Source organism: Phacochoerus africanus, chromosome 2 (assembly GCF_016906955.1).
Source record: "Phacochoerus africanus isolate WHEZ1 chromosome 2, ROS_Pafr_v1, whole genome shotgun sequence".
Classification (NCBI taxonomy): domain Eukaryota; kingdom Metazoa; phylum Chordata; class Mammalia; order Artiodactyla; family Suidae; genus Phacochoerus; species Phacochoerus africanus.
This window is the reverse complement of record NC_062545.1, coordinates 151,760,740-151,785,578: the sequence shown is the minus strand read 5'-3', so window position 1 is coordinate 151,785,578 and position 24,839 is coordinate 151,760,740. Positions and strand designations below refer to the sequence as shown.

At 38.4% G+C, this 24,839-nt stretch overlaps 1 protein-coding gene across 2 annotated transcripts in view; it reads left to right on the top strand.

Annotated features, from left to right (window-relative positions):
- The window catches only part of ZNF407 (zinc finger protein 407), a 422,314-nt gene that overhangs the window by 22,384 nt on the left and 375,091 nt on the right, over positions 1-24,839 (top strand). For both annotated transcript variants that reach the window (XM_047766947.1, XM_047766948.1), the window contains exons 2-3: positions 6,564-11,226; positions 16,845-16,959. In XM_047766947.1, coding sequence (XP_047622903.1) covers positions 6,615-11,226; positions 16,845-16,959 — 4,727 coding nt within the window. In that variant the 5' untranslated portion in view covers positions 6,564-6,614. The remainder of the gene's footprint in view (positions 1-6,563; positions 11,227-16,844; positions 16,960-24,839) is intronic.

Genomic DNA, 24,839 nt, shown 5'->3' with positions numbered 1-24,839 from the left:
TGCATGCTTCTTGGATAGGTTTCGTGGCTTTGTTAATTACTTTTTTCTACTTAAAATGTTTAACGGTTCCTACCTGCTCCCTCAACAAAAGGGAAAAAAAATTCTGTTTCCTCAGGGTTTAGGTCAAATGATATTTCTGCTATTGTACCCAAATAATCTACTTGGCAGTATGGGCCCCTTGCTCATTTATACTGATGTAGTCCTTAGTTTATGTCACACTATATGGCCTTGTATTAGAGGTCTTTTGTATATGTGACACATGGCTCCTAATAGAATATGAGCCTGCTGAGGGCAAAGAATTTGTTTGTATTATTATAGTTTCTTTCATAGTCTAGGCAACTCAGTATGTATTTGTTGAATGTTGTTCCTGGAATGATGAGATGCTGAATTATTTCATTAATTTTATTTTATTTTTTATTTTATTTTATTTATTTTATTTTTTTTGCTATTTCTTTGGGCCGCTCCCGTGGCATATGGAGGTTCCCAGGCTAGGGGTCAAATCGGAACTGTAGCCACCGGCCTACGCCAGAGCCACAGCAACGTGGGATCCGAGCCGTGTCTGCAACCTACACCAGAGCTCATGGCAACGCCGGATCGTTAACCCACTGAGCAAGGGCAGGGACCGAACCCGCAACCTCATGGTTCCTAGTCGGATTCGTTAACCACTGCATCACGACGGGAACTCTTTTTTTTTTTTTTTTTAATTTCATTAATTTTAAAAGTCATTTGGGAAATAACAAATTAGAAATAGTTTCTCCTTTTATTTTAGAGTTTTTGGAGCCATTATATGGATAATAAAAGAGTCTCATTATTTTGCTTCTGCATATTCATATAGTTGTTCTTTTGTTCATAGAATAATATGAGTCAGGGGCTGTCTGTGGAATATTCACTTTGAGTAGACATGTGTGTGGGGGGTCTTCCCTCAGTTGGTGTTTGTGCATTCTATGCATGGATGCCTGCTAATGTCCATAGAGGAGGTGGTTGGCAGTGGGCCATGGTGGTGTCTGAAGTGTAAGGGATGGTTGGATTCATTGAAAGGAAGAGAAGTCACACTGTTTTAGACTAAGCATTTAAAAAAATTGGAGTTCCCACTGTGGCACAGTGGGTTAAGAATCTGACTGTAGTGGCTTGGGCCTCTGTGGAGGCACAGGTTTGATCCCTGGCCTGGTGCAGTGGGTTAAAGGACCCAGGGTTGCTGCAGCTGCGATGTAGGGTGGAGCAGCTGCAGTGTAGGTTGCAGCTGCAGTTCGGATTCAATCCCTGGCCTGGGAATTTCCATATGCCATGGGTGTGGCCATTAAAAAAAATAGTCTTAAAAAATAACTGCTGTTTTGGACATTCTCAAACATATAGAAAAGTTGATAAAATGGTATATTGAATCCCCATGAAATAGTCACTCAGCTTTCATCACTGTCAGTATACAGCCTTCACTTGGCCCCTTTCCTGGATTATTTTGAATTGTTTATCTCAGACATTTTTCATTTCACAAGCAAATACTGAGATAGGAGACATTCCTTATATCACAATGAGGTAACTATTCATTCTGGTACCTTTGTGCTTGGAATTGCTCTAGGCTCGTGGGACACGTGGGTGGATAAAATAAACCAGGCTCTTACCTTCTAGCATGAGAGACAGGAAGCAAACTAGGCACGTAAATAACCAGAATCAGGAAAAAACTGATTTCATCAAAATTTAAAACTTCTGCTTCTCAAAAGGCAACATTTATAAAATGAAAAGGGAGAAAATATTTGTAAAGCGTATATCTGACAAAGGATTTAGATCTGGAACACATAAGCAACTCCTCCACCTCCGTAATAAAACAGACAAGTGATTTAAGAAATGGGACAAAGGCTAACAAGGACTTTGTGAGGCATGTAACGTGGGGTTAGTCACTGGGGAACCCAGAGTGAAACCAAACGCATCCACTAGAATGACTAAAATTTAAAAGCCTGACAGAATCAAATGTTGGCAAGGACGTGGATCAGTCAGAACTCTTGACGTTGCTGGTGACTGTGTGAAATAGTACAGTCAGTTCAGTCAGGCAGTTTCTCATGCAGGAAGCATACACATCTGCCCTCCAACCCAGCAGTGTCCACCCCTAAGTATTTACAAAAGAGAGGTGAAAGTCTGTGTGCTCCTAAGACTTGTATAAGCAATATTTACAGCATCTATGTCATCATAGCCAAAAAAGGGAAGTTGCCCAGTGTCCATCAGCAGAACTGTGGTAGATAGCACAGCAGAGTGTGCTCAGCACGGAAATGGAGCACGTTGCTGATTCAGGCAACAGAAACATTGTCCTGAGCAAAAGAAGCCAGGCCCTCCTCCCCACCAAGGCATATTGATTGTCTGATGCTGTTTACGTGAACTTCTGAAAACAGGCGAAACCAATCTGTTGTGGGAGGCTTCTGAGCAGTGCCTGCCTTGGGCAGGGGGTTACAAGGGCTGAGTGCCTGGGGAAGTTTTCTGGAAGAAGGCGTGTTTTTTTTTTTTTTTTTTTTTCTCCTTTTTAGGGCCTTACTCGTGGCATATGGAGGTTCCCAGGCTAGGAGTCCAATAGGAACTACAGTTGCCGGCCTACACCGTAGCCACAGCGACATCAGATCTGAGCTGTGTCTGCAACCTATACCCCAGCTCACAGCAGCACTGGATACTTAACCCACTGAATGAAGCCAGGGATCGAACCTACAACCTCATAGTACCTAGTTGGATTCGTTTCTGCTGAGCCACAATGGGGACTCCAGAAGGCATGTTCTCTGTTTTGCTTAGCACCGTCCTGAGGGCCCCTCTGCAGATCTCTGGGCTTCTCTCTTTGGCATCTCTGCTCTCCTTTACTCTGCCCCACAAGTCGCCCCACATCTCTGCTTGGAGACCACTGGGGTCTGCCTGTGGCCTGCATCCTTTCTTCCGGGGAGTCAGCCGAGACTGACCTGGATTGTTTCTCATCTCTCAGGATCACTGTCTTTGGTGCCTGATCTCCAGTGTCTTGTGTGGTTATTTCATAGATTCTGTTTTTTTTCTTTTTTCCTTTTGAGTAGTTTCTTGCATGAGAGTAAATCCAGTCCCTGTGACTTTTCTTGACCAGAAGTGGACGTCCTGGATTCAACAGTTTATCGATTAAAAGAAAAATTGTCTCACCTCTTACAGCATAAGGCAGAAATGTTGCATTTTTCTTTGCTCTAATTCCAGTATCAAAAATACTCGGCATACAGTAGGCACCAAAAGTGAAGCTTTTGGAGCAGACACATTTTTTTCTTTCTTCCTTTAACTGTTCAATTACAAATGTTGAATAGCAAAACCAAGGCTTTATGTAAAACAGCATTTTCTTTTTTTTTGTTGTTGTTGTTATTGTTGCTATTTCTTGGGCCGCTCCCGCGGCATATGGAGGTTCCCAGGCTAGGGGTTGAATCGGAACTGTAGCCACCAGCCTACGCCAGAGCCACAGCAACGCAGGATCATTAACCCACTGAGCAAGGGCAGGGACTGAACCCGCAACCTCATGGTTCCTAGTCGGATTCGTTAACCACTGCGCCACGACGGGAACTCCTAAAACAGCATTTTCTAAAGGGCCCTTTGAAACACTGGCCTCTTGATTCTTTATAAACAAAGGGTTCTGTAATGAAATTAGTTTAAGAAATGCCTATGTATTGAGAAATTCTGTGTTAAAGACACTTATTCAAAGAAAAGTTTTCTAAACCTGTTTGACCAGGGATATTTTGTCCCTTCAAAACACCTATTGACCTCATATAATTTATATTTTGTGGAACACATTCTGAAGAAATGATAATCTAAACTAATGTTGAATGTCTTAAGTGTAATAAACCTATATATTTATTTTTTCATTCTTCTACAAAAGTGATAATTGTAACACTTTATGTATTACTGTATTATGATATAGTAACAAATACAAGATATTTTTGTATGAAAATTATGCATATTTTTCTTTTTTTTTTCTTTTTACGGTTACACCTGTGGCATATGGAAGGAAGTTCCTGGGCCCGGGATTGAATTGGAGCTGTAGCTGCCTACGCCACAGTCACGGCAACACTAGTCTGAACTACACTTGTGACCTATGCTGCATCTTGTGGCAATGCCAGGTCCTTAACCCACAGAGCAAGGCAGGGATCAAATCCGCATCCTCAGAGAGACAACATTAGGTCTTTAGCCCACTGAGCTACAAAATGGGAAGTCCTGAAAAATAAATAAATTTATTTATTTATTTATTTATTTTTGTCTTTTCAGGGCCACACCCGAGGCATATGGAGGTTCCCAGCCTAGGGCTTGAATTGGAGCTGTAGCTGCCAGCCTAGGCCAGAGCCACAGCAACATCAGATCCGAGCTGTGTCTGCGACCTACATCACAGCTCATGGAAATGCCGGATCCTTAACCCACTGAGAAGGCTAGGGATCAAACCCATATCCTTATGGATACTAGTTGTGTTCATCAACCACTGAGCCACAACAGAAACTCCAAAATTTACATATTTTTAAGCAATTTTATTGAGATATTCACATACCATACAAGTCACCAATTCAGACTATGATTTAATGGGTTTAAATGTATTGACAGACATGTTCAACCATTACCATAGTGAATTTTAAAACGTTTTCATCATCTTTTAGCTATACCTTCCCCCACTGTCACTTACTGTCTCTTGGCCCACATCCCATGACCCTGCCCAGCCCCAAGGAACCACTATAATACCTTCTATCTCTATAGATTTGCCTATTACAGCTCTTTCTTATGAAATAAATCATTTTGTAACTGGCTTCCTTCACTTAGCATACTGTTTCCAAGGTTTATCCATATTGTGGTTTGTATTAATACTTCTTTTTTTTTTGTGGCTGAGTAATATTTCATTGTATGGCTGGCTGTACTTCAAGTTTTGTTAATCTGTCACTGAACATTTGGGTTGTTTCTACCTCCTGGCTATTATGGATAATACTGCTGTAAACATTCATGTACAAATTTTTGTGTGGACATATGTTTTTATTTCTCTTGGGCTTATACCTATGAGTAGAATTGCTGGCCTGTATGATAACATCATGTTTAATCGCTTGAGGAACTGTCAAGACTCTTTCCCAAGGTGGCATCATCACTGTACATCCGCTACCATTGGATGAGGGTTCTAATCCTCACCAACACTTGTTATTATCTGACTTTTTGATTCTAGCTGCCCTAGTGGGTATGAAGTGATCATCACATTATGGTTTTGATTTCCATTTCTCTAATGACTGCTGATGTAGGGTAGGTTTTTGTGTGCTTTTTGGCCATTTGTGTATCTTCTTTGGGGACATATATATTCAGTTCCTTTTAAAATTGGCTTATTTTTTAAGTTATAAGAGTTCTTTTTACATATTCTAGATTAAGTTCTGTATCGGATATGGATTTGCAGAAATTTTTTCCCCATTCTGTGGCTTGTCTTTTCACTTTCTTTTTGGTGATCTTTGAAGATAATGTCATCCAAAGTTTTTAATTTTAATAAGAACTGATTTATTTTTTCTATTGTTGCTCATGGTTTTGGTGCATCTTATATTTTCTAGTCCCTGCTTTTAGCACGGAGTCAGAGCAACAGTCTTCATTTGATTTGTCATTGTTATGAAAAAAAGTTAAAGTTATAATTAGCTTTGAGGCTATAATACTTGATGGCTTTTTATTAACATCAAATCAAATGGCATTTGGCTGAAAATTCCAATCATGGTGTAAAGTAAATGGAAAATGATATGTTTTAATTGAATTAAATAGCATAATGAAAAATAAAATCAATATTATTGATTTTAAAGCATTTTATTCAATAAAAGTCTTTTTCCCTCCCTAAAATTTACTTCATTAATTCTACTCTATCACTGACATTTCCCTTTGCCATTAACCTTCAGATAACACAAATGACTTGTTAGATGAAGAAATTGGTGATTGACAGTTGGAATAGGAGCCGTCTTTCACTGGCAAAGAGATTGTGTGTGAACAGTGATGTGTGATGAGCATATACATGCTATTAGGATATATTTAGAAAAATAATAGTAAGACTCTTTGGGAAAAAGGATGAAGTATTTGTTTAAAAATTACATTTCTTTTACACTGGGACTTGGGCATCTGTTTGGGAAGCTAAAAATGGCAAGGGCCGACTTACTGACTCATATCACAGCAGTTTTTATTTAATCCACTTTACAGAATGGGAATTCACTGAAATGTAATTTGAAAAGAGGGCTTCTCTGTTTTTGTTTTTGTTTTTAGAGTTGTAAATGGAACCAGTACCATTAAAGAGAATTGGAGCATGGGAGTATTTTTTTACAAGCTGGTTGAAAATTGCTTTTGCCATCAAAGTAGCATGGTATCACTTCCCAAGTCCGCAGTGTGGGCATGAGGTGGCCCCCGAATCTGCTTTCATCCTCTTCATGGAGGACTTCATACAGTGATCAAATTCATCTCAATAGAAAGGATCTCTGCTTTTAGGCTAATTTTTTGATATTTTTTACCCGGTGTGTCACTTTATATAGACTTTTGGACTAATACATGTGTCTTTTCCTTTTATTCAAAGGATTAATGTGCGTTTATATTTTTCACAGGTTATGAGTGCCAACTGAGCCACAAGATACCTCTTCAGCACCTTGTTAACGATGGACACTGAGAAGAAGCCAGAGAGTGATGAGGATGACAACATAGACAAAGAGGCAGAAGACTTGAGAATAAGCTTGTCCCCTGGTGTAGACTGTGGGCCTGTTTCGGAGGGGATTGCAGGTCCCTTGGAGAACTCCACACGCAAAAGAGGGTTTGCAGAAGCTTCAGCCTTTGACAGTGTTGTCGTGGAGGAAGATGGGGATCAACACGCTGCCAAACGAATGAAGCTAGCAGAGGCAGGGTCCTCCCACCCTGGGGAGCAGAGCATCTATGGGTCAGGAAGTTCTGAGGCCGCAGGCCCGGGAGTGGGTGTCCCGTCTGAGGGGACAGTGACGGAGGCCCTCCTGAGCCATGTGGACGGAGGTGTGAGTGCCTGCAGCAGGAGCACTGGGGACGCTGAGGACAGGCCTTCTGAGGACATGGTTTTCCTTGATCCAGGAGGAGTGCCCTCCTTCCCTCTGGAGGAGAGGGGTGTGAGCTGCATCCCAAGGGGTGCGGGCGCAGCTCCCAAGGATGGCCCCTGTGACCAGCTGTCCTCCTGCCCTGACCTGGACCTGGAGTGTCAACCACAGCAGCCCAGGGAGCACACCTGTGGCCACTGTGACCACCAGGCAGAGAGCAGTGCGGCGCTATACACACACGTCCAACAGATGCATGGGCACAGGGTCTTTTCTTGTGACCTCTGTGGCTTTCAGTGCGTGGAGGAGAACCTGCTGAACGCACATTATCTCGGCAAAACACATCTCCGGCGTCAGAACCTTGCTGCTCGTGGGGGCTTTGTACAGATCCTAACCAAACAACCCTTTCCCAAGAAGCCATGTCCCATGGGATCAAAAAATGTTCGCACCAAACCAAGGCCTTCTAAACCAGTTGCAAAGAATGGTGATTCAAAAGGATTACGAAGTGTTACAAGCAAATTCAAAGATTTCAGAGGAAGCATTTCTAAACAGAGTGGAAGCAGCAGTGAGCTGCTGGTTGAAATGATGCCCTCCAGGAATACCCTGTTGGAAAAAGTAGAGATTATTGAAGAAAATGCAGCCTCCCTTTGTGTGGCTAAGAATCCTGAAAATCAGAGTAAAAAGTTAGGAGCTTTAGTCACCTCGGAGGGTCTCCAAGATAAACTGGAATCTACTAGAAATACCCTCCAGGCAGCCCACAGTATTGGTTCGACCTCAAGACTGAGATCCGAGAGAAACATCCTCATGTTGGGCAATAGCTTGCGACGGCGCAGTGGCACTTTCACCCTAAAGGGCCAGGTGAGGAAGCGGTTCAGTCTCTTAGGAATTAGTAAAAGAGGCACTAATGAAACTCAGAGGCTGTATATGAAACACTTTAGAGCACAGATGAAGACAAGTGATGCTGGGTCAACACCTCAGCTTCTAGAAACCAGTGGCAGTGTCCCCAGTCTGTGCACAACATCCTCAGAAACCCAGGAGCTGGAGCAGGACAGGAGAAACACCCACCTTCTGTGCTCCTTTGACTCTTCAACGGTGAGGCCAGCTTCTGACCACCCGGTGCTGTGTGCTTGTACAGACTGTGGTCACACGGCCACAGATAGGACAGAGTCAGAAATCCACACACGAAGGTGCCACGTGGGAGAGATGCAGTTTTGTTGCCAGACCTGTGGCTTTTCTGGTACGTGCAGGAAGGACTTGGATGAGCACATGCATAGTCACCAGCATCCACAGAATGACTCTGGCCTCAGTTGTCACTGTTGTTCATTTATTTCCTCGAATGAAGGGGAGCTGAGAGACCACATGAAGGAAAAGCATGGTATGGGTTTTCTTTGCGCCCCTTGTAACCTGTTCTTCGTGTCTGAGAAAGACATGGAGGAGCACAGAACAGCTGAGAAGCATGTTTGCTTATTGGTTCAGCCAAAGACTCCTCAGTCATTTAGCAGTGATTTGGTTTTACAGACTTTACCTTTAAGTACTTTAGAATCAGAAAACACAGGTGATCCTGTGAGTGAGTCAGGAAAAGCAGCTCAGGAAGAACCCATTAAGTCCAGGGTGAGTCATGGAAATGACACGAGACATTCAAGTAAGCCCCAGTTCCAGTGTAAGAAGTGTTTTTATAAAACAAGATCTTCCACTGTCCTCACAAGACACATAAAACTCCGGCATGGGCAGGACTATCACTTTCTTTGTAAAGCATGTAATCTTTATTCATTGAGCAAAGAAGGAATGGAGAAACACATCAAGAGAAGCAAGCATCTTGAAAATGCTAAGAAAAATAATATTGGCTTAAGCTTCGAAGAATGTATTGAAAGGATCTGTATAGGTGTAAATGATAAGAAAGAAGAGTTTAACATTTCCGGAAATGGAAGGATCGAGGGCCATGGAGAAGGTGTGCAGTTTCAGGAGCACTCCTATCTTGAGGAGAGCATCCTGCCCGCCCAGGAACTGTCACAGTCTGGGGTAGTCACCAAAGAGGCTGAATTAGCTTTGACTGCTACTCCAAAGAGAGGGAGACCCAAAGGTAACATCTCACGGACATGTTCGCATTGTGGCCTTTTGGCCTCGAGTATTACAAACTTGACTGTGCACATTAGACGAAAACACAGTCACCAGTATAGTTATTTATGCAAAGTGTGTAAGTATTATACTGTAACTAAAGGAGATATGGAGCGTCATTGTGCCACCAAGAAGCATAAAGGGCGTGTAGAAATAGAAGCAAGTGGAAAACAAAGTTCAGATATCATTGTTGGCCCCGAAGGGGGTAACCTTGAAGCATGTGGGAAGAACGCCAGTTCCACAGTTTCAGATGAACCCACTAACAAGGTGGCTGAAGCAGACACTTCCACCCCGGAAAAGCCAGTTCTGGAGCATGGGAATCCAGTTGAAGTCGACGTTGAAAATGTACTTCATTCTGTAGATGGAGAAGCTAATGGTCACCTTATTCAGAAAAAGGACCAAAGCTATCCAGAACCAGAGGACCTTGACCATCAGGGGCCCACATGCGCCCAGAGAGACGACATGGGTACGGGTGATAACAGATGTGTGCACTGTGAGTTTAACGCTCACTCTTCTGCTTCCCTAGAACTGCACGTAAAGCGGAAACATACAAAAGAGTTTGCCTTTTATTGCATGGCATGTGATTACTATGCTGTGACTCGGCGGGAGATGACCAGGCACGCAGCAACAGAAAAACACAAGATGAAAAGGCAGTCTTACCTGACCTCTTCTAATGGAGAAGCAAGTGCTGCTGAAATGTCTGGAAGCACCCTTATACCTGAAGAGCAGCATCAACAACATTCTGAAGAATTTCAGGTCATTTCGGAGCAACCCTCTGAAACCCTCAAATCCAGAAATGCTGCTGATTGTTCTATTTTGGGTGAGAATACTAATTTAGATGCATCTAAAGTACTCTGCACGCCGGACTCTGTAGAAATTGAGACTGAGGAAGACTCTAATCTCAGTGAAGGTCATTCCTTTTGTGGGACTTTGCAACAGCCCCTGGCCAGGGATAAAGTTCTGAAACCAGAGGAGATGCTGTCCCTTAATGTTTCCTCTAATTATGACTCCCCAAGCAAATTTCAGAATGAAAACACAGGAAGCTCAGCTTTGGATTATGAGACGACAAAGAAAAACCACAGCGTGTTGAATGACATCAGTGATCCAAACACACTTTTCGAGAGTGATGGGGGCGATAAGGCAGATCAAGTACTTGGCAAGCGTGTGTGTCCTGGAGCTCCAGATGGAGAGCATTCAGCCGAGAACACCATGATGAGAGTGACCAGAGAACAACTCAGCCCTGTGACCAGTGGTCAGAACAGAGTTGAGAGCGTGCAGTGTTCAGGGGGTTTGAATGATGTGCCAGAAGATCCTGTTCTGGAGAATAAGGAGATTGTGATGAATTCCCAACATGAAACTAAAATTATTCTGGAAGAGGATGGTCCAGCTTCTGATAGCACCATTGAAAATAGTGATGTTTATGAAACTATAATCAGTATTGATGATAAAGGACAGGCCATGTACAGTTTCAGCCGATTTGATTCTTCCATAATTAGAATAAAGAACCCTGAAGATGGTGAACTTTTGGACCAGGCTGAAGAGGGACTAGTAGCCACAGGAGTGAGGATGGGTGAGCTGCCCATTAAGGACTGTGCTCAGGGTGGGAAAAAGAGGAAATCTGAAGGCAGTTCCTTTGCTGAATCCACGCGAATTCGTTGTGATGACTGCGGCTTCTTAGCAGATGGGTTGAGTGGACTGAATGTTCACATAGCCATGAAGCATCCTACAAAAGAGAAACACTTCCACTGTTTACTGTGTGGAAAGTCATTCTATACAGAGAGCAACCTCCATCAGCACTTGGCCAGTGCTGGTCATCTGAGAAATGAACAGGCCAGTGTCGAGGAGCTTCCCGAGGGAGGGGCCACCTTTAAGTGTGTCAAGTGCACTGAGCCCTTTGATTCTGAACAGAATTTATTTCTGCATATTAAGGGGCAGCATGAGGAACTGCTGCGAGAGGTGAATAAGTACATAGTGGAAGACACTGAGCAAATCAACCGAGAGAGAGAGGAGAATCAGGGGAATGTTTGCAAGTACTGTGGGAAGATGTGTCGCAGTAGCAACTCCATGGCCTTTCTCGCACACATCCGCACTCACACAGGTATGTAAACCCAGCAAACCTCTGTTTACCTATAAGGTGGAAAGGAGTGACGTGGTCTGGATGTTTGTTCCCATCCAAACGTGGAGTCCTTAAGTGCCTTTGCCTCCTGGCCTCTTACCCAGTTCCCCTCCCACTGCACTGTAGCTCTGGACATCATGGTCTTTGTTGACACTTAACGTTTCCAAAGGTAATTAATTCAGCCTTAGTGATTCCAAAGGTGGGATGTTTGGCAGATTTCTTTTATCAAAAAGGCTGATCCCTCCAGTTCCTTTGTTAAATTCCTGTCTCTTAGAGCTTTTCTGTTGTTTCTAAGTCCTAATCGTTTGGTTTTTCCAGGGTTTCTGTGAAGTGGCACTTGGGGTTTCAGAGGACATAGTAAAGGGCTGTTGAGGAAAGGAATATGAACATTTTCTTACAGTTTTAGAGATTTAAATGTATTCATCGCCAGATAGTTTACATCCCAAAGTGTAACTCCCTGGCAACAAGATTCTGCCTTCAAGGCTTGATATGAGTCAACACTTTTCAAAGTTAATATGTCCCAGGCATTTGGTCTTCATGGAGGTAGCACTTGATTTAGTTTCTGTCCTCTGTCACATGTAATGTTCATTTTAATGTTTAATTTTAGGTAGAAATTTTTTTAAAAACTTTTTTTGTGGAAAATACATAAGCCACTATTCTAAATTTATGTAAAAATTCACTACACTATTTCTATAAACCTGCCATACATTCTTTATTTTAAATAGACAGCTTTTCTAAATCATTGTGCTCTGCTTAGACAAGTTCTGTCTCCATGGTTGAATTTATGAGTGGATTTGAATAATAAATTCACATTTCAATGAACGTATTTTCATTAAAACTGTAAGGTTTATTTTACTGTACTTTTAAATAATGGCTTATTATTAAAGCTATACTTTAAATTCATGCAGTTTTTGAAACTTAGTGCATGGTTACAAGGAGGAAGACAAAAGAGTGTGAAACATTATTAATAGTTTAGAGTGATTAAAGAGAGGTAAAAGTTTTTCACTGAAGAAAGTAGCAGAGAAACCTGTTTACCAAGATTAATCTAGGTAAATAGAAACACTATACTCTTGATCCCAGCTCTTCTCATGCAGTAGAACCATCGCAGGGGAATACGTTCAAATACTTACTTTCTGGCATTATTAATATCTCTGTCGGTACCATGTTGCAATTCACTTTTGGAAATGATGTGGTTTTAGAAATCAGGCTCGTTCACATGTGCAGAAAATAGGTACTTTCTTAACATGCCCTCTTAAGGCAGATAAAACTGAATAAAACTAAGAGGAAGATGCTAATGGAGCTCTTTTTAGAATTCTTTATGCAACTGTCTGGTCAAGACATGTTGCTTATAATTGATGTGTCCATTACTTGAATTCTCTTGTAATTATAGTCAATAAGTCTTGTAAATGTGTTAAAGCTCACTAAAAGCATACAAATTCAAGAACAGAGTAAGGCTAATAATTTAAAATAATCAATGTAGGCATTTCAGCACTTAATTTCCCTTGTGTGTTGATAGCTGATCATTCTTAATCCATTAAGATTTATTTAGTCGTTTACAATGCAAAATAGGTTTGCACTGGTCACTTGTGCCATTTGAAAATGTCCACCAGGTTAAGTGCGGAATGTAGTCCATTAGTCTTCCTTGACTATATGTATTAATTGCATTTAAAATCAAGTTAATGTGGATGTGAAAGTGAGGTAACTATCAATATGTGACAAAGTAACCCTACTTATATAAGTTACATCATTGATTGTAACATTTAGTAAAAGTTAGCATACTTTTTAACATCTTGTGTTGGGCTTATCAGCAAGTACATTTTTATTGTGTCCTGAGGCACCACAAAGAGCGCTGTTCCTGAGTACACAATGCCAGTCTACATTTCAATTTTGCAAGTCATTTTTTGGGGAGAGGTTGCCCTCTAGGTTTTAATCTAAGGTCTCCTCCCCTCTCTGGGGGACATCTTAAAATGAATTGCTTTTCTGATACTTTGCTTATGTCCATGAAATAGTAATTCAGGGACTGTTATTAATGGTTAACTGGAAAAGGGCTTATTCTTCCAATCCCTGTTTTCATATTTTGTGATTTGCTATTTATTTTATGTATCCTTTTCTTCCCTTCCTTAACATGATAAAAGCAGCACTAGAAGAAATAAATGAGTTTTGGTTATCAAGAATTGTGGTAAAAAAAGCCTCCCAGAGCTTTCTTGAATGTTTGCTGGTATGAACCCATCAGCGCGATCTGAAAGAGCTGAGTCTCTTTTCCCTTTATCATAGTAGTACAGAAGAAGCTGTTCATTTTCTACCCGGCATTGTTCTAATAGTTAGAGCTCTAATTTCATAAACCAGAGGTCCGTAAGTCAGAGGACTGTCTGAAGCCCTTTACTTTCTGTTTAGAGCACAGTGGTCCCTGGTGCTATTTAGAAATATCCACACTTGGGAGACTAGGGAGTGGGTGACTTCACTGGAGAGTTCTCAAGTTAGGCCTGGTAGTGTTTGTATCTTTAGCATGTGACAGACCAGAAGCCAGGTCAGCTTGGGAAGTCTGGAGAGTTAGTGCTTGGATTGTAGGTGGGTGAGAGCAGGGGCTCTGCTTTGTTCACTGCTTTGCCTCCATGCCCTGTGCCCTTGGCCTCGGTGCTCTTTGTTGAATGAAGGGATAAACTCATGAGCAAATGCATGAATGAGTGTTCATCGTCGGGAGGATTGTAGAATTGAGGCTCTAGTTGAGAAGTGTTAGATATGGGCTTGTACACCTTCCTTGATTCTTTAAGACCTAAAGCCTTCTTAATGATTTTTAACTGTTAAGGTCATGTCCACGTGTGCATAGCAGTTAGCAGTGACTAATGTCAAGGAATGCCTCTGAAGGTCTGCAGGGAGACATAGTTTTTAAAGTCTTTGGAAAAAAAATTAAAGTCTTTGGAATTCTTTAGGTAAAATTGTAAGGTGCTGGAATGCTAGAGACCCTTTGATGTTTCTCTTTCAGAAAACCTCACAGGCCAAATTAAATTAAAATAAAAACAAACCAAAAAACCCCAAACTACTGAGGATAATATGTTGTCCCCCAAAATGGAATTATTTGAAATAATATTGACAGTTTATAATAAACTCAGTAACCCTGAGAGCAAGAAAAATTAAAAAATACGTGGTTTTACAAATTTTGCCTTATCAACACTGTGCCTGGATTCATTTAGGGATGTGCCTAGCAGGCTTAAAATGGAAACATTATCAGTTAGGAAAAAAAAAAAAAAGGGACATTTCTTTTTTTGTTATATAGAAAAGTATTACTTCTAGTACCCTAATACTTGAATTTTTATGGCACAGAAAGGAGATGTTAACTCATCTGCTCCGCCTGTGAGATACAAAATATAGTCAAGGGTCTCAGCGATTTCTACACGAGGAGAGTCAACAGGGTAACTGGTTTCTGAGTTGTCAGCACACTGGCGGTGCTCACTGAAGCCAGGAGGCACTGGGGCTTCTATTGGGAACCCTTACAGGCTACAGTACCTTGGAAACGCTGAAGGTCTCTACCCTGCCCTGCGAACCCAGGTGCTGACAGAAGGAGCCCAGGCCATGCAGAGCAGTGTGAGCAAATGAGAGCTTGAATCACAAGGTGGTTTGAGTCCTTTCACCAGAATTGGCGTGCTACCTTTGGAGAGCTTTATCTTCTTTGTTTAGAGTCCTGATGTTATTATTGATTAATGATTTCCTAATTACCTTATCTTTAATGCAACTTAAAGTATAGGTAAATTGGTTCTTCTCACTCTTTCGCAAGTCCTTTATAGAATTCTGTGTGGAGATGAAATATTTCAAAGTAGTGATAGGCTTAGTTTTATCAGAATCATTTAAATAAACTGTAGTTTCTAATGTGACTGATAGAATGTGATTGCTGTAAGCTGCGGCCTCAACCTGCTTTTGACATTTGAACATATAAAGCTGACTAGATATAACCATTCAGGTGCTAAATATATTTTACCTCTACCTCTAACAGTAGAAATGGAAGTATTAAGAGATCTGGCTTCATTGTCATTGAACTGTGAAATATTCAACCTTGTCTGCCTGTGCTTAGTACTGTTGACTTTTTTATTTCTGTTAGAAGATTAAAATTAAATGCTTCACTTTTTTTGTCAGCTTTTTGGAATTAAATTGAAATTTAAGACTCTAAAATTTTTTACTGAGTGCTTCAATTTCAACAAAGTATTCTTGGAGGATTTTTTTCCAAGGACATTGCACAAAGTTCCATTGATCAAAAATGATTTATTGTAGCTTTTTATTGGAACTCATTTTGTATATTTATTAAAGTTCACACTTTTCATATTCTGCCTAGCCATATCAGAAGACGTACTTCAGCAAGTATGGACCAAACATGCTACAAAAAATTTGGAAACATTGTATTGACTTTAAACTGTGGTTTTTATGATTTTGATTTATTTATTTGAAGAGTTAGTAGTTGGAACTGGAAAGTGATATATACATGTTCCACTTAGAAAGAGTGTTGCTTCTTGAGATTATGGGTGCTGGTCATCTTTGGTAACTACATTCCAATTAGAATCAACCTGTTACTGACAGTAAGTTTGTAGGCTCTGAAAAATGTTTACTTTCTCGTTTTTGAGTATCAGTTAATCTTATTTATTTATGAAATAAGAAAAAATTGTTGGTATTTAGCCTTTTATTAAGAAATCTTTGTTCTTGTGATCAATAATAACCAAAATGTCAGTATTTCTGATTTGCTGAATCATCACAGATTTGTGCCTATAAAATGATTATAAAAGCAAATACTTTATCCACTGTGTATTCTTGTATTATCTGGTATTCAAAGGGTAAAATAATGAATCATTTGGAATAAATGTCAGAAAAATATCTGAAATACCATTAATGTGAATAAATTCAAAGTTGCAGAAATATGAGGAAATGAGGAAGTGGCCACTGAAAAATTTATTTGACAATAAATGTATTTTTAAAAATGTCAGCTACTCTGTGTACATTTATGTTTTAAAAATGTTCCATTTTCAGTGCGGAGTGACTTAAAAAGCTATTTTTGTGAATTGTAAGAAAATATTTGAAATTGTCATCTTATTTACTTAGTACTGCCCAAGTGTGTCACTTTTGGTTTTAAATTTTATTTTTTGTTTTTAAATTTTTTTCCTTTTAAATAAGTGTGGTTGATTTACAGTGTTGTGCCAGTTTCTATTGTACAGCAAAGTGACCCAGTCATACATATGTAAATACTGTATATATGTGTGTGTGTGTATAATAATAATATATATACACATACATTCCCTTTCTTATGTTATTTTCCATCATGGTTTATTTATCCCAAGAGACTGGATATGGTTCCCTGTGCTATACAGTAGGACCTCATTGCTTAGCCATTTAAATTTTATGAATGTTATTGAAAGCTAGATATACTCATTGACATAGTAAAGTCTTCTTGGTGGAAAAATTAGACAATGCAAGTTAGAAAGGAATGCAAGTATTCCATTTTGGGGACAGAAATTTATAAATAGATTATAAGTATGATTTAAGACCTAGGAGGCCTCTTTTTAAACTCTCAGTAATGTATTATTCAAATTCCAATCATATTTTATGTTAAATTTACTTAGGATCAAAACCATTCAAGTGCAAGATATGCCATTTTGCAACAGCTCAGCTTGGTGATGCCAGAAACCATGTCAAAAGGCACCTTGGGATGAGGGAATACAAGTGTCATGTCTGTGGGTGAGTAAATGAAACCATCTCTACCTGGTGAACCAGGAAGCGTGTGCAGGATATCCATTGTTTCAGAATTCAAAACTGATATGAGTAAGAGTGGCTAAAATTATGCACGCGCGTCCTCCTCTCCATTGTTATGGTAAATTCCTTAAACACAGTTATGACATTCTTCTCCCACTTCCAATCCTGTACTGAAGATGAGCAATTTTATGGGCTACAAGGTCAATTTGAACCTGTAATCTGTAAATTGACTAAATTATAGGATGTTCATTCACATTGCCAGAGAGAACTGTAAATTCCACTTAAAGACATTAAAAAAATACATAGTATAGCTTTAGGAGTGTATATGCATGTTTTTATCCTTTTGCTATATGCTTTAATCACATTAAAGTTTCTTTGGAGCCATTGGACGTATTCTATAAGGAAAAAAGCAGAAAAAGATTTAGTTTTAGAAAACTGATTATTGTGGGGATAAGTTTAAAAGACCAATGTGTAATATATGTTTTCGTGTAACTTTATTTCAAAACTTCTCGTTTTCCTGTTCTAGTTAATAGCTCTTTCCCCTAAAGAATCATTCACAATGTTTAATCGTCACTCAAATACACTGCATTTAATAGGGAAGCACTGAGATGCCTTAATGTAAAACTAATTAATTTAGCAGAAATGTTTAAAAGGTTTTAAAATGCCATGGCATCTATGGTATATCATAGGACATTCCAAGCTGGATTTTAATACCCCATTTCTGATTAAAAATATATTTTAATGTTATTATGCTAGAGAAATTAACTAATAAGTGCATCATATAAAAACACTTTATGTAAAACCTGAGAAACCTGCAGTTCTTATGGTTAATTCACAAAACACTTCAGATTCAATTAAATCATGCAATGTGCACATGTTATATTGGGTTTATTTTTTCAGTGGAAGATTCTTCTGGCTAGCTCTACTGTGTAAATATCTTTTAAGTCAAAAACAGCTCCTTTTTTTCTGTTGGGATGTGCATTTCATCTCAGTTGCATATTTTGACCCTTAAGATAGTTTTACAAATAACTTTGCAAGCAGTTTTATTAACCATGGCCTGTGATTTATTCATTGGCAGAGTTGATGGTTCAGTGACTTGCAGCTAAAGTAAATGAAGATGAACCTTTGCCCTAAAGCCCCCTGAAGATCAGTGGGAGAATGAGTTTTGTTGCTACTGATTTTAGCTGCAAGGGTCGAGTGCCAAACGGTTCATTTTAGTTGCTCCAGGTCTTAGAATTTTAAAAGATACTTCACTTATTGTTTTTTCCATGAGAGTTATAGGAAAGAAGAAGGCCCTGACTCCAGTGAAAATTTACTATAAGATGGCAATAAGCAATTTCTTCCTCATTTCTGCAAAATAAGTGAACAATTTTTTGCATACTCTGATATTAGAAACCTAATTCCATTCATTTTTATTAGCTTTACCAAGACCTGGGAAAAGAAGAAACTTTCAGAGAGCAGTTTCTGACAGATGTAGCATCAAAAACAGTACCTGATTTGGTTTTGGTTGTGTGATTTGAACAGTGCAGGCTTTGCTTAGCTCATTGCTTACAATGTACAACTGAAGTGTTACACTAGCGGTTTCCGTAGTTGATTCCCAAGTAAAGAATTATGAGTACAAATAGGTATGTGGAGTTTTATACTGCTTCCTAGAGGTTTGCATGTATGTGTATGCATAAAAAAAAGCAGTCTATATGCCAAAATTGTATCTCTTAAGAATTGAATTTTACTTGGCCAAGAGTAATAAGTTAATTTTTTAAAGTGAAATTTAAGGGTCGCAAAGCAACAATTTGAACTGGGTAGGTATTTTTACAGTGAAGCTAAAAGTTCTGAAGAATTACAGTAAACTGAAGAATGCCTATTGATCTCTGTACTTGAACCAGAACAATAATGAGTTAAATACCCTGTAATGCTAAAGAAAAAGTATCATAGGTTGTTCTGTATTTATGTGTTTCAAAGGGATAGAGCATTACGTAGGTTAAAAATTGAAGTGAAAAACATTAAAAAAAAAAAAAGCAGCACAGGAGTTGGCTCTGGGCTTAGTGGCAGGAGAGAGCACTGGTACATTAATACCACTGACAATGTCAATTCATTATCTTTGATGGCTAAATAATCTTAGAAATGCTCACTGGACCTATTAGTTCCTGAACATAAGCAGCTCATGCTGCATTTCTTCATTAGCTTTAATTGCTATAAATTTTACCTTTTAAAAAATCATGCTTTAAAAGGTGAAGTGATCTTTCAGGAACATTAACTCTGCAATTTTGTCACAAACAGAAGGTCCTGCACTATGTTTTCTTTTCTTCAGTAGTTAGTATCTTAGTCTCCGTTTTAGAATTTTATTAATAACCCCTCATTATTTGACTTGTAAGAAATGAACTGTTTTTCAAATAGTTTTGATAGAGTAATAATATATGAAAACAGTGGGGCAGGCACATTTTTGAAGTGAAATTATTACTCACAATGTTGTATTTATTTTTCTTAGTAACCCCTTGAAAAAACCTAATATTTTATGGTGAGCCTGGTGAAAACAACAAACAGTGCATTTTGCTGAGTTGAGCTCAGTGTTAGTTTTTCAGATTATTGGTATTTGTTTGACTTCTGTTTGACCTCTGTTTCATATCTTCTTATTAGAAGATTTAGGTGGTCATCAAATATGTATTACATATATACATAATATATATATTTTTACTAAGGCTTAATTTAAGAGTTGTGCACTAGCTACCCCCTTAACAAAAACTGCATTTTAAACTTTTATTTCAGTTGTTTGTACCTACATAGATTTTTGAATTTTAAGCTCAACTTTATGTATCTTTCTCCTCCTCACTGGCAAATCTTAAGTATAGTAGATCATGGATTGAAGTTATTTGACAAAAGAAGCTGAATGTATTAGATATCTAATTCCTGTTGGTAGCTAGAGTTCATAATTCAGGATTTAAGTTTTGTTTACCCATGGTTTACATGCTTATGTCAGGGTATAGATTTTACAAATGTATTGCTCTGCACTTACTGTTTTATGTACATGTTACAGATAACTTCATTTAAAAGCCTTTTCATTTTACTTTCGCTTTTAGGAGGAACAGTTTTTGAGTTACAGTTTCTTAATGTTTTTCTTCTATCTGAGCATGATCTAAAGAGGAATTTTATAGAATATAGGTGTATTTATATTTATTACTTGATGAATAGTTAATATGAAAATGTGCTATGGGTCAGACATAGGGCTTAATAGGGAAGAAAATAAAAAATAATAAAAATAATAAAAAGCACTCTTTTTTATATAGAAGTTAATAATTTTCTTCAGAATGTATGTTTAAAAATAGGTAAACACGTTTTTACTAAATCCATGATCTTTACCTTTGTTTTTTTTTCAGTAGCCAAGAATTAAAAAATCTCAATGGCTTAAGAATGTCATTATGGACACCATGTTTTGTTAAATTCATTGAAATTTATTTTAATAATCTCTTTCTCTGTGTGTACACAGACACATACTCCCACACACAATGGTGTATATATATAATACTCTCAATAATAAACAGTATTTATGCAGTGCAGTGGCTTTGTGTGTACATTAATAACATTGAATTCATATGTCGATCTCAGTTTTAGGAGATTATTTACTTCAGGTTTATTATTCCCATTGTGCAGATGGTAAACTTGATGGTAAAGTGTTTTTAGTAATGGGCTTAAATTACGTGCTAGTAATGATATACCACGGTTTCCTTCCTTTTAACTGTATCTTTTCTTTATTTCTGTTTTTGTAATACCTGATTTTAATTTGTACTTATTTTTTTCTCTCTAGGTTGTTTTCTCTAGCATTTGATAACTGTAACTTGTTTCCTTCCAGCCCCTAGCCACTTTTTTTTCCCCCTGCTTTTGCTCAGACTTATATTCTTTAAAAAAATTACTTGCTCTGTAATTTACTTTAATATTTTGGTATTATGTTTTTTTCTCTCTGGCCTCTCTCTGCTCTCTTTTCTCAATTAAAGTGTTATTTTAAATACTTTATTTTTCCTCATTGTTCTTTATGTGTTAACATATTGCCCTTGCGTGATTATGAATTGAATATGTTAGTATAGTAGAAATAAGTGCCTAAAAAAGTAAAGATATTTTTTGTCTTTCCATTAGGATGATAGGGGTAAAATTGGTCCTCTTGTTTTTTTTTTTTTTTTTTTTTTTAAGGAGAAAAAGGTAGATTTATTGCTTTGCCAGACAAAGGGGGCCACAACAGGCTGATGCCTTAAAGACTGTGCCCCCATCTTGACTTTTTTGTTTTTGTTTTTCATTACTAGCTACTACCAAAAGAGTTAGTAGAAAATTGGTAAGTAGCCCGAGTATTCAGTAAACCTGAGAAATGATACCTAACTTTTATGTGCCATTATTCACAAAGACCCCAATATGCATGATTTAGGGATTATATTATTTTCTGACTGCTTTCCCTGTGTCTAGTCGTGAATATTGTATAAAGAGTTAAACGGTTGAGTAGTACTTACCTAATCAGGAGAGAATAAGGGCATTTACTAAATCTGTCACCTCTGCTTTCATGAAAAGATTCTAGACATTTTCTATTGTGTATTAATGTGCTTATGAACTGTTTATTCTTAGTTGGTTTAAGAAAACCTTAAATAGAAAGTTACTAATGCAGTAAAACTCTTTGTGTGTGTGTGTGTGTGTGTGTGTGTGTGTGTATGTGTGTGGCATTACCTAGTTTTTGTGCATTAGAAGGGATCTCTATGTAGATGATTATAATGTCACTTTCTGACCTTTGCAGCTTGAATAATTGTAAATCATTGCTTCATAACGTGTCAGAGAATGTCTGTACTAGGCAATTAAATGGCAGAATATAATAGACCAAATTATTGCCTGTCATGTTTTCAACAACACAGTTAGTATTTGAGTTACACTTAATCATTACGTGCATTAGCAACTTCATTGGAATCCAGCTTCAGGCTGAGCATGAAATACATTACATTATTTAAACCTCTAATGGTACAAGTCATTTATTTGTGTTGAAGTGTACAACATGCAGAGTTTCATAAAGCAAGGAACACTTGAGAGCTTAATTTATCCAAATCAAAGTCTAAATGCAGATAAACACAAGTGGCAAAAATTAGTAATTTTTATAGGCTGGAAATATTTAAAAATACATGGTTGTGGGTAATTGTAGGCAGCAGGAATAAATTAAAATCACTATTTTTAGTCTGCTCTGAGAACTAAAGCTGTGTATACCTAAATCATTAAAAGCACCATGGAATTGCATTTATAGCTGAACAATTAGTCACACCCATCGTATCTATAGATGTATACAAGTAAAGTAAGGTTTTGGTTTGGCTGATTGTTTTGGTTAAAGAGATACAGAAAAAAGATATAGATTAAAAAAGTTTGTTTTATTTTGTGTCAAAAATTATGCTTATAACAGTATAGCAGCCTTTCTCAGTTTTGTAAAAAAAAAAATCTGAATATTGAGATACTCTTATTATAAAAGATGTATTACATATTTTATCACTGTATTTTAATACTTGTTGCTTAATGATTTTCAAACTAATGACAAAAATAATGTCTTTAGTTTGAAAATTTGACAGTTGCATGTAATGCTTACTGCCTTGAAATTCCTGGCCATGAGGAATACCAAATTTACATTGTTAGGTTATTCCTCTGATGTTGAAATCGTTGAAATACCACTTAAATAGTGAATGGATATTGTTTTATATTTCTTATAAATAATTCACTTTTTATTTTGAAAATCAGAGATGTCTTAGTTATATTAAAATAAAATACACTCTTTCTCAGTTATGGTTGTGGGGTATTTTCCAGTGAGCAGTTTGGAAATCCAGGAGAGAGTTGGGGGTAAGTTTAGGATAATGGAGGAGACGCATTCTGGTGTCTCCACACAGGGAAAGGAGAGCATCTTTGTACCACCATAGCTGGGCTCCTTTCTTGTCATGATATTTTCTTGAATTTTTGCCATGGAGGAGTAGGGTCATAGATTTATTGCAAAACAATAAGTATGATCTACTCATAAGAAAATAGAAATAAAATACACATTGTCATTTGTTAGTATCAAATGGCCTCTGTCTCCAAGGTCTTATCACAGTGGCTTTAGTCATTTTTGCTTTATCTTTATTTTAAAGCAATTGGTGGTGACTTTAAAATCTTATTGTGGAATCATAGATTCTGTAACTTCCTGTTCTCTAAGTGAAACGCTGGAGGGCAGCCATTCTTCTGTTTCCCTTGCCTGTCCTGTGATTTTTTTTTTTTTTAATTGTGAACTTGTTTTCTCCCACTCTCTTCCTGTTCATTTATGTCTGAAAGTCCTTTACTATCTACAGGGCTTTGCTCTTTGATTTGAGATTAAGAGGAGATGTTGAAAGTGTAGATAGAAGGAAAGTAAACTGCTCATTGAGGTATTCCTTCATTTCCTACTGGGCAGCTTCTTGAGTTTCCTCTTCAGGTTGGCTCAGGTGGTGCAAGGGCCCTGTGGTCATATGCTCCAAGTAGAAGAGAGACTCAGAGACACACTATAGGAGTAAGAGCAAGGAACAGCAGTCCACAGAGGAGGGGTGCCCAGCTCTGGTTAGGAGCAGCAGGAAAGGCTTCATTCAGAGGATAGGTTGAAGAGGCATTTATACACAAGGTGAATTTGGACATTTTTTGTTAGAGGGAACAAAAGAGCAAAAGTATTGAAGTGTGGAATAGCATGGCATATGAAGAACACTTCAGGAAATTCCTGGAGTTTAAGTAGCTAGATGGGGTGACGTGAAGGATTTTTAAAAATATTAGTTGTTTATGGAGTATTAATATGTGCCTGGGCTGCTAGTTTTTAGGGTTAAAAGATCAAAACAGTGCCTACTACAGGTGGATAGAGAAAGAGAAAGCTCAGGTGAAGAAATGCCCAAAGTCTTTTCTGAATCTTATTACCAGTTCAGAAAATGCTTCATCAGATAGGTAGCATTTGCTGTGGAGGCTCTTGGGGGTTCTGCAGATAACCAGGTCAGCCTGTTCCAGGCAGGGCTTTGGGGACTTTCACCTGGGAGCATGCTAAGTTCAGGAGCTCTAAGGACTTCAGCTCTGACTAAGGAGGGACCATAAAAGAAGGGGATGGACGGCAGGGTCAGGTCACAAAATCGTGCTATGTTATGGTGTTAAATGCTGACCCTTTCCTCTGCTTTCCCTTCCTTCCTTCCTTCCTCCCTTCCTTCTTCCTTCCTTTCTTCCTCCCTTCTTCCTCCCTTCCTAGTTTTCTGGATTGTGAATAGGTAGTGAAGGGAGGAAATAGAGAACCTGGTAGGAAGTGAGTTACTACTTTAGAATCAAGGGGCCTGGGACGTCACTATGGGGAGTTATTTTTAAGAGAATTTTATTATTCTTAATTTTAATTAGGAATGCTATTGATTGTGGATAATTGTAATGGAAACAGGTTACCAGTTCCATATAACCTAATGTTTCTAGTAAGGACACAACTATATGGCAGTGCTGCAGATGTCCACCTGCAGCTAATACATTGGAGAATGGACGGTAGAGTTGTTTCCATTCACAGTTCATCTTCATGGGCAATGTAAATTGGGACAGGAAACCGTCAAGGGGTATGTGTGTGTGTGTGTGTGTGTGTGTGTGTGTGTGTGTGTGTGTGTGTACTCTTTAGTAGTGGATATTCTTCTTCTACTTCTTAGTCTTTGGGGACTTTTCTTATTTCCAAGCACCTAAGTTGTCTCTGTTTTTGTGGGTTCTGTGTCCACACTGTTTCTTTCACTCGTTCCTGGAGTTCCTTTACTCCCTACTTGCTTTAGCATTTTACCAGGATTGAGTACAAAGTCTTTGTTATCTGTGTATTAGAGTGCCAGGTAACAACAGTTCCAAGCTGTTGTTTA